Source organism: Tyto alba, unplaced genomic scaffold, assembly GCF_018691265.1.
Source record: "Tyto alba isolate M040663 unplaced genomic scaffold, T.alba_DEE_v4.0 Super-Scaffold_9, whole genome shotgun sequence".
NCBI classification, from domain to species: Eukaryota; Metazoa; Chordata; class Aves; order Strigiformes; family Tytonidae; genus Tyto; species Tyto alba.
Window position 1 is genome coordinate 312,425 of NW_024881330.1, and position 10,285 is coordinate 322,709.

The following is a 10,285-nucleotide window of genomic DNA, read 5'->3' on the forward strand; positions in this document are numbered from 1 at the left end:
GGCCACCCCGAGCAGAGGCTGCCTGCCTGGCCCTCCGCAGCTCCCAGTTATGCTGCACTGGGGTTTCTGCCTGCTCCCATTCAGGGCAGGCTCCCACCCATCTGACTTGGGCGCTGGCTCCTCACGTCCCTGTTCTTTGTCAGTGCCCGTGTGTGTGGCAGAAAGCCGCAGCCACAAGCCTTCCTGGGCCCTCCCCACAACCCCTCCAGGAAAGCTCTGTTGGGCAAAAGAAATCTCAGCAAAGTCATAGTTGAAACAGCAACGAGTTTAACCAGGCGCCCGCCCCGTTCCTCACACAGGTTTGTCACCGCCTTTTCCCGCACATAGTTGAGTTACGTGGAGAGCGACCTCTCCCAAGTGCCCAGGCCATGCCTGCCCCAGGAGGCAGAGCTCACTTCTCAGCTGGAGTGGGTGGTGTTAATGGTCCTGGTGGTGTCTCTTCTTACGCTGTGGGCCTGTAATGACGGTGGTGGTGATGGTGATCTTGTTCACGGTCAGCCCTCCTGTGCCGTAACTGTCGAGATGTGCCTCTCGTTTGTACTCAGAGACTTGCTTGGTGGAGAGGAGCTCCCACACTGACACCCTCTGCTCCTGGAACTGGCCAAAAGTAATGTAGGAGCCCTCAGACTGGAGGAGATCCACTGTCTGCTGGGGAAGCATTTGGAGATGCCTTTCCTTGCCGTCTGTGGCAACGCTGCTGGTGGTGTTGACCAGTTCCTGAATGGTGAGTGTCCCTGCACGGTACAGCCCCAGGAGCTCCTGCCTTTTCTCCTCAGGGATGTACTCGGAGAAGAGCAGGTCCCACACAGAGACCTGCCTCCCCTGGAACTCGTCCACTGCCACCTCGACTGTGGTGGACTTCAGAGCCTCTTCCCAGGTCTTGTCCTCCTGCAAGTGGGTGTGCTGGGCTTCTGCGACGGTCGACTCTGCTCTTGGAGGACTCCCGTTTGCCATCTGCTCTGCTCTTGCTGCTTCTGCCTTGCTTACAATCGTGCTGACAACAGTTTTCACCTGCTCGAGGGTTAACTCTCCTGCCTGGTACAGCTCCAGCAGCTCCTCTCTGTTCTCCTCAGGGATGTACTTGGAGTGGAGCAGATCCCACACAGAGACCTGGTGGCCCTGAAACTCCCCGACCTCCATGTCGACGACTGTGGTTTTCAAGGCTGTTTCCCATGGCTCTTCTTTGGGCACATCATCATCCTTCTCTCCTGCTGCTGACACAGTGTCCTTGTCAGAAGCCTTGACTGCAAGTAGGAATTTTCTGCTTGTAGACTCTTTTTTCTTAATGAGAGTGGTGACAACAATTATTAACCGCTCCAAGGCCAATGTCCCTGCGCAGTATAGCCCCAGGAGCTCCTGCCTTTTCTCCTCAGGGATGTACTCGGAGAAGAGCAGGTCCCACACAGAGACCTGCCTCCCCTGGAACTCGTCCACTGCCACCTCGACTGTGGTGGACTTCAGAGCCTCTTCCCAGGTCTTGTCCTCCTGCAAGTGGGTGTGCTGGGCTTCTGCGACGGTCGACTCTGCTCTTGGAGGACTCCCGTTTGCCATCTGCTCTGCTCTTGCTGCTTCTGCCTTGCTTACAATCGTGCTGACAACAGTTTTCACCTGCTCAAGGGTTAACTCTCCTGCCTGGTACAGCTCCAGCAGCTCCTCTCTGTTCTCCTCAGGGATGTACTTGGAGTGGAGCAGATCCCACACAGAGACCTGGTGGCCCTGAAACTCCCCGACCTCCATGTCGACGACTGTGGTTTTCAAGGCTGCTTCCCATGGCTCTTCTTTGGGCACATCATCATCCTTCTCTCCTGCTGCTGACACAGTGTCCTTGTCAGAAGCCTTGACTGCAACTAGGAATTTTCTGCTTGTAGACTCTTTTTTCTTAATGAGAGTGGTGACAACAATTATTAACCGCTCCAAGGCCAATGTCCCTGCGCAGTATAGCCCCAGGAGCTCCTGCCTTTTCTCCTCAGGGATGTACTCGGAGAAGAGCAGGTCCCACACAGAGACCTGCCTCCCCTGGAACTCGTCCACTGCCACCTCGACTGTGGTGGACTTCAGAGCCTCTTCCCAGGTCTTGTCCTCCTGCAAGTGGGTGTGCTGGGCTTCTGCGACAGTCGACTCTGCTCTTGGAGGACTCCCGTTTGCCATCTGCTCTGCTCTTGCTGCTTCTGCCTTGCTTACAATCGTGCTGACAACAGTTTTCACCTGCTCCAGGGTTAACTCTCCTGCCTGGTACAGCTCCAGCAGCTCCTCTCTGTTCTCCTCAGGGATGTACTTGGAGTGGAGCAGATCCCACACAGAGACCTGGTGGCCCTGAAACTCCCCGACCTCCATGTCGACGACTGTGGTTTTCAAGGCTGTTTCCCATGGCTCTTCTTTGGGCACATCATCATCCTTCTCTCCTGCTGCTGACACAGTGTCCTTGTCAGAAGCCTTGACCGCAATTAGGAATTTTCTGCTTGTAGACTCTTTTTTCTTAATGAGAGTGGTGACAACAGTTATCATCTGCTCCAGAGTTAATACCCTTTCACGGTACAGCTCCAGGAGCTCCTGCCTTTTCTCCTCAGGGATGTAGTCGGAGAAGAGCAGGTCCCACACAGAGACCTGCCTCCCTTGAAGCTCACCAGCTGGGACTTCAATGGTGGTAGCCTTCAAGATGTTATCTAGTTGTGCATCTTGTGTTGAAAAATCATCTCCATTTCCATCTGCCCTTGTCACCGCCTTGTGTGGACTTCTGGCATTTGCCATGGGCATGGCATTTGCAGCTTCTGTTCTGTTTATGATGGTGGTGACCACAGTAGCCACCTGTTCTGTGGTCAGTATCCCTGCTCTGTAGAGCTCCAGCAGCTCCTGCCGCTTCCCTTGAGGGACGTATTTGGAAAAGAGCAGATCCAACAAGGAAATATTTTGGCCCTGGAGCTCACCAGTAGAGACATAGATGGTTGCAGACTTCAAGGACTTTCTCAACTGCTGCTCCTGGGAATGCGTATCCTGAACTGGTTGTGATGCTCCCACCCCATTGTTGGCTATTACCGTGGATGAGCTCAGATCTCCATTTCCCATTTCTGCGCTGGTGATGATGGCGGTGAGGATGGTGATCACCTCCGGGATGGTCACCATCCCCGCCTTGTATTTCTTCAGCAGCTCCTCTCTCCGGTGGTCGGGCACGTAGCGGGAGAAGAGGAGCTCCCAGAGGGTGACGCTCTGGCCCTGGAAGAGCCCCACGCTGAGGGTGGTGCGGGCGGCCTGCAGGGCTTTCCGGGCGTCCTCGGTGAGCTGGTAGAGCACGGAGCCCTTGTCCATCAGCTGGAGCATGAGCAGCCCCGTGTCCGGGTCGGGCACGCAGCGGCGCAGGAGCTGCAGGTAGGTGAGGTTCTCGTGCGTGTTGGGGTCGAAGCAACTTCTTATTTGATTCTCGGGGTTAGAAAGAAACTGGCACATCTCCTGGTCAAAGAAGCCACGCTGGCAGGCCACCTCCACGGGCAGGCGGTGGCTGTGCACGGGGTCGATGATGCCGCCGGTGGCGATCTGGGCTTCGAGCAGGCGGATAGCGTGCTCCTTGACGATGAACTCCTTCTTCATGGCCTGGAAGAGGGAGATCTTGTGTCCTGTGCAGGGTTCCGTGTACCCTGTCACAGCTCCCTCTGCTGACAGCAGCTTCTCATAAAAATCTCTGCCAATGAGTCCTGCAGTCAGTGCCTCTTTCACCGATAATTTCTCGTTCCTCACGGGGTCGGTGAGGAACCCTGAAGCAGCCTGTGCCTCCAGCAGCACCAGGGCCGTACCAGGTGTCAGGAGCCCCCTCATCATGGCATCATAGATACTCATCTTCTTATTCATGGCCTGGATGAAGACTCCAGCTATGAAGTTACTCCCACCCCCACCCATCTCTTTGTGTCCACCTGCAATCAGGTTACTTCCCGTGTTGCTTGACTTGTTGTTCTGAGAGGGTCCACTCATCCTCTGCGTTGACTCTGGGGAACAGTCCTGCTACCGTGGGGCACTGTGTTTGTCTGAGGAGAGAGAAAGAAATGACTTGGTAAGACGCAGGTTCCTGTGCAGCTTTCATGGTGTGTGAAGAAAGCTGTCTCCCTGGATGTGGCAGCAGGAGCCCAGAGAGAAGAGAGGACTGGGATCTGCGGCTTTGCTGCCGTTCTCCTCTCTCAGCAGCAATCTCGGGGCCAAGAGGGCCCCATGTCCAGCTCCCTCTCGAACAGCAGATGGGAGCTCTCTGGAAGCAGCTGTGACAGTTCGGCCGTTGTGTTTGCCTGCTCAGCATCCTCTGCACCTTCCAGCTGCAGTGGCGTGAAGCCACGTCTCTGCACATCTGCACATCTGTGCCTCTGCACATCTCTGTGCAGCTGGTCATCTTAGCGCAGGGGTACAGCACTGTCATGACCAGCAGGCCTGGTGCCTATGCCAAAGAGCTCCTGCACTCAGGGCAGGAGGACAGGCAGTGCTGTGAAGGGGAGCAGAGAAGGGAAGCAGAGCTGCCCCATGCCTCTGGCACCTGCAGGCAGGGAGGTCTGAGGGCCGTGTCACAGAGCGGCAGGCTTAGTGAGAGATGCACTCTGCAAAGAAGCATCACAGCAGCAGCAGCATGGGTAACGTGGTCCTGCTCTGGGCCCCCAGGGAGCTGCCTGCTCTCCCAGAGCCTGACACTGCCTCAAGCTGTGGCCCCTACCACCTTCCTCTTCTGTTCCTGGGTGACGCACCACTGCTCGCGTTGGGGCTGATGCCACAGGGTACCAGCAGAAAGCGTGGCCACTGCTCACCTCCTTATTCCCTCAGCACTGGCTCCTGTGCTGCCCTGGGGCTGGCAGATTTAGCTGGTGGACCTTTAACAAGCACAACAACAAGAAACAGCGGTGACTTACTGATATAACAGCCACCAGCGACTATCCAGCTGCAGAGAGGTGGGTGTGTGAGTGCTGCAAGTCATCTTCTGCTCTTGCCCACCACGCATTTGTGGTGGCCACGGGCAGGCTGTGAGCATGGTGGGACACCGCCAGCACCAAGCAGGGTGGCAGGCACAGCCTGGCTCACGGCTGTCCGTGGAGATCTCTCTATCTGCTGTGTGATCCCACACCACAGGGCACGGGAATGGTGTCAGTGACAAATGAGTGGCTGGTGAGATCCACGTGCAGCAGTGGGCCTGAGCTGGCTGAGACCTTCTCTCGGACTGTGCCTCTGCTGCAGTTGAGATGTGCCTGGGTCTCTGCTTGTTCTAAGGCCACTGGATTGGCAGAACCCCCAGTCCCCATCCCCTTACACACTTCTGTCCTCCAAAACTGGCATCTGCTGCCACAGGCATGTTGGCACTGGTCCTGGCCCGTGCCAGCTTCTGAGCTGTGCATGGGCACTGTCCGTGGGAGGGCTAGTTGGCTGGTGCCAGACACCATCCCAGGGTCCTTTCTAACCAGTTTCAGCAACTGGGGACGCAGGCAGAGTCAATGGGAGGGTTTATCTGGTGGAGTGCTCTCCAGATATTTAGAGAAAGTGCTCTAGCAGCAGGCTGGTGGAGAGGGCTGGTCTGGCCGAGCCCTCTGGCACACAGCCCTCCGGATGTCCGGGGTTGGGCTTGCCCTGGACCGCAATCGGTAGCCACCACAGGCTGTCTTCCACAGACATGTGTGGTCATGTCTGCGAGCCCAGGTCTGGTGTCAGCCTCTACAGCATCCTGTGGCAACAGGGCCTGTGATTTAATCACACTTTTCAGGGAAAGTATTTTCACTGGGAGCTTCTAGCTCCTGTGCTGCAGGAGGTCATGAATGGTCAGTCTTTGTTATTAGCTAATTGTTATGTAGGTAAAATCATATATATGTGTGTATAAAGATTAGACAGTAGTGGGGAATTAAGAGCAGGTACCTCAGGGAGCCTGCTGTAAGCGGCTGCTTGCAGTGCTCTCTGCCATTCAGGCATGTACTTTGCAATTAGTGTGGCCAGTCACAGTCAAGCCAGCAGGTACCCTCACCCCTTCCTCCACAGAAAAAGCAGCACCCTTAACCAAGACACCCGTTGTGCTGCCTGGAGCGTTTCACTCTCAAGCAGACAGCACAACAGCCGTGCAGAGTCAGGCAAAGGGTCTGTGTAGGCCAGAGTCTTGTTTCTGTCTTGAGCCATAAGTGGACAACAGGGGAAGGGTGAAGAATGGGTGTCCTGGTTTTGGAACCATCACAGTGGGGCAACGTGTGTAATATTTCACCAGTTTCTCTATCAACCTCTGACTATTTTCAGCTCATTGGATCCTGTGAGCGGGACACGTTTTGGATCTGTGCAGTAATCCTTGAGGGATGTCTTGCATGCTGTCACCTGGTCTGTTCTGGAAGCCTTGTAAACTTTCAGCATCTACAACATTGCATGGTGATGAGGCCACAGTCTTGTAAAAACGGCAAAAATGACACCCAAACCTTTCATTGGGAACGCCCATCTCCCATAAACTACAGTGACTGACATTAATGATACGTTTAACTCATTATCAGGGTCACAGCTTAATTCTCCAACTGTTTACCTAACTGGTCTAAAAGTCTCTGAGTCATTGCTTTTGATCCATTTAAATATTGGATTGATGCTGGTGTAGATGGATCACGATGGGGGAGAGGTTTCTCCCAGCAGTGACAGACCAGCCGCTGCTTCTTTGGGGACCCTGCCCATGGCTTCAGGCTCTTCTGCAGCCAGAGGCTCTGCTCTCCCTTGTGGCTCCAGCCCCAGAGAGCAGCTTCTCTGCCCTCCCCTGCCCGACTCCACTGATGCAGCCGAAACCTCCCAGGAGGCGATGGGCTGGTTGTGCTGCCTTCTCGGATGGCACTCGGTCCAGGACAAAGTGGAGTGCTGTGTCACGCCCTGGAGCAGGCGACATCTATGTAGGACATGGATGTCGTGTAAACACCCTAGACTGGAAAGACATTGCCCGGCTGCAAGCTATCATTAGCTGGTCTCTAATCAGACCTGATGCTGGGGCTTGGCTGCACACACAGCTCCCAGGGCAGGGGCTGGCTGTCCTTTCAAGCTGTCGCAGCAGCCCAGCCCAAAAGGTCCCGGTGGGAGCGGTTTTCCAGCCGGGGTGGGCAGGGGCAGCCCGGCAGTGCTGCGGTCCCCAGCCCTGCCTCTGCGCCCGGGAGCGGAACGGCCTCATCCCCCCTGCCCGGCGCTCGCCTCGCGGGCTCCTGCCGCCGGGCTCCCAGCCCAGACCCAGCGCGCAAGCCGGCAGCCTCCTGCCTCGGATGCCTGCAGGCTCAGGCAGGTCCCACAGCCCTGTTTGCTTCCCTCCCGTGTCCCAGTGACCCCATCTGCTCAGCTGAAGCGTTGAGGACACGAAGTCCATCGCATGGAGCAGCAGCTCCACCCGGCCCTGGTGCCACTCTGTCACTTTGTCCCTTCTTGGAAAGGACCGAGTCCTGTCTGGAGACCTCTGCTCACTCTGGGCCTCAGCAGCTGCCCTCTGATCCCTAGATTTTGGGTAGAGGCAAGGTCCCCGCGTTCCTTGGAGGCCCTTGGTATCTGCACGGAGGGTGCTGCCACGATCCCCTCCAGATGGGCTCTGTCCTACCTGCTGGACACGTATCCAGAGCGGCTGGCTCCCCGGCGGGCTCTGGTCCTCCTCCTCCTCCTCCCGCTGCCTCTCAGCCAGGATGAGCAGCCAAGGCAAGTGCCCAATTTAAATCCTTCCCTTCCCCGCCCCTGGGGATGACACGGTGGCCCTGCCCTGTGCTGAAATACAGGAGCAAAACTGAAATACAGACACCCAACCACCGCAGCACAGCTGCACGGCAGCCCCAGCCCGGGAGCCCAGGTGGGGTGGCAGGGACAGGGGCACAGTGACTGGCCCCAGTGCGGGACGGGGGGGGAATGTCTCTCACTGGAGCTTGGACAAGTGGTGGCTGCAGAGGATGCAGAGGCACGGTGAGGCTTCTGGACTCCCTGCCACCACCTTCTTCTGACGGGTGCCCTGCACGAGTGCTGGTGGGCTGCCCTGCCCGTGATCCCGGCTGCCGTGGAGGTCCCCACAGATCTGGGCTCGTTCCACCCGCCTTTGCTCTGCTGAGTCCCTTGGCTGGGGTGGGGACCTGCCCCTGCTCCCCCGCCGGGGCAGAGACCGAGCCTGTCCCTCGCTGTGGCCATGCCTGGGACCGTGCTGGTACCGGAGCTGTGGTGGCTGCTGGTGTCCTTGGCAGTGCGTGCAGCGGGTGCCCAGTGCCTCCGGCTGGAGCAGCCCCAGCATGGAAACCTCTCACATTCCCGGTGAGCAGGGAGGGACAGTCCTGTGGTGCAGCCGGCGCCTGCCTGGGAGCTCAGGGGTCACGGTCAAGTGCTTGCTGGCCAAGGGTCTGTGCCGGCTGGCCAGCTGGCAGGGACAGGCTCGTGGCTCTGGCCAGCTTTGGGCTGAAGCTCGGTCCCACGGGTGGGTCAGTTTCTGTGTCGGCGTAGGATGGGCCACATCGCATCAGACCGCGGCCACCGTTCTGGTGAACAGGCTGGCCTGACGCCCGCTTCCAGAACGAGGGCGGTTTCGGTTGGATTGTTCTGGTTCGCAGTCGTCTGTGCAGCTGTGTATGTGCTTGGGTGTCAGCCGTGCCTGGGGCCGAGGGCATCTGCGACTGCGTGTGTGCTGCCATCGCCCTGCACATGTGCCCGCGCCTCTGCCTCTGTGTGTGACTGCATGTGCTCTTGTGTGACTGCGTGTGGGTGACTCCACGCGAGTGTGCGCCACGTGCGACTGTGTGTGCAAGGGGGAGGCTGTATATAGGCTTGGGGGAGCCTGCAATGTGCAGCTGCACATACACGGGTGCGTGTGACTCTGTGTGTGTGCTGGTGTGGCTCTGGCCCTGCGTGGGTGTGCGTGGCTCGGTGCCGCTGTGCAGAGGAGGTGCTGCCTGCCCCTGCCCTTCCTCCCCTGGCTGTCCTGCTTTGGGTGCACATTCCTGCCTGCGTAGGTGCTTGCCAGACTGGATGATCAGCACACAGAGACATTTTCCCTCTGACTCACCAAGGCTGGTTTGGCTCTGGGGAACACACCTGGGCCGGAGGTCCCTCCATTCACAGGGGTGAAGGGTGACACAGGACCCATTTCTGTTGTCTTTGCTCCCTCCTCAGAAGCCCTTCCTTGCCTGACATCTATTTTCAGCCTGGGTTATGCTGCACTTCATAACTGCAACTTCACTAATTGCACTTCACTGTAGGTGCAGCTATTCCTGCTAGAGTACAGCAAAAAGCTTCATCCTGAGCTGCATCCCTGGCAGGAGCAGGGTGCGAGGGAGTGCAAAGGGTACCTGGCTGGGCAGGGACAATCCCATCTTTCTTGTCTCTCAGCAGCCTGCTCTGTGCAGCACAGACCCTGCGCGCAGGCCTGGCCAGATGAGCACCCGCAAGGCAGCGCCGAGCTGCTCTGCATTGCTCCCCCCACCTCCCCAGGCACGGCACTGCACTAACCAGGCCAAGCAGGACACTCCTCTGGGATGTACCAGGGACGCTGGACCACTATCTGGAGCTGGCCCAGCTCGCTTAGACACCTCTGAAGTACTGGTAGTTGGTGGCTTCCCTCGAAGGTGTTTAACTTTGCATTTGTCAAAACAGAGGCTGTGATTTATCTCCCCACAGTGGACGCCTCCCACTGAGCTGGAGTCCCAGTCCCGTTATAGCTGTGAAGAGCACATCAGGACGCTCACTGGAGACCAGAGCATGACTCCTCTGACCGCTTGCACACTTGCTGTGTCCATACAGCAACCACCAGCCACACGGACCTGCTCTCCTTTGGCTGCTCAGGGCAGCCGAGGTGGCCCAAGCTGCACACAAACATCACCCGCACTGAATCACCCTGAGCATCACCTCGTCCTGCACGTGCAGGTCTCTGAGCAGTCCCACCTCCCTCACGGGCACCAGATGGTTTAAAAGGAGTTGTATTACATGGAAATGCTGGTGCCTCACCTCCACCCTTCCATCTCACTCCCAGATTGTCCCCTCTTTAGAGAGAACAAGGTTCCCTCTTCCCCAGTGAGGACTATTTAATCCCACACTTCCCTCCCTACCTCCTAGCCTGTTTCTGGGATGTGACAAACCTTTTTCTTTTCAACCCTGAAGTAGCTTAGTTCTTTCATGATCTTCTCTAAGGCACTGTCAAAGGATTTTGGGAGATGGATTAAGTGAGCTGAGCGCTGCTGTATCCAATACTGTACCCAAAAGGCATTTCCCCAGGGGATTAGGAGGATGCTAGTGAGTCCTGTGCCTGAGGCCCCGTGCCTGCCAGCTCCTGGAGCCTCCGAGGGGGGCTGCACCCACTGCCATGGGA

General features: G+C 57.3%; 1 protein-coding gene across 1 annotated transcript; it reads right to left on the reverse strand.

The window, feature by feature from the left end:
• Nucleotides 1-417: 417 nt before the first annotated feature.
• On the reverse strand, nucleotides 418-7,625 carry LOC122152707 (epiplakin-like). The gene is made up of 2 exons (XM_042786286.1): nucleotides 7,550-7,625; nucleotides 418-4,013 (listed from the first exon to the last, which is right to left on the reverse strand). The coding sequence occupies exon 2, from the start codon at nucleotides 3,958-3,960 to the stop codon at nucleotides 418-420; it is 3,543 nt and encodes a 1,180-aa protein (XP_042642220.1). The 5' UTR covers nucleotides 3,961-4,013; nucleotides 7,550-7,625.
• Nucleotides 7,626-10,285: the final 2,660 nt, after the last annotated feature.

Coding starts and splice junctions, on each gene's coding strand:
- LOC122152707 (XM_042786286.1), bottom strand. CDS start 3,960: ATGAGTGGACCCTCTCAGAACAACAAGTCAAGCAACACGGGAAGTAAC.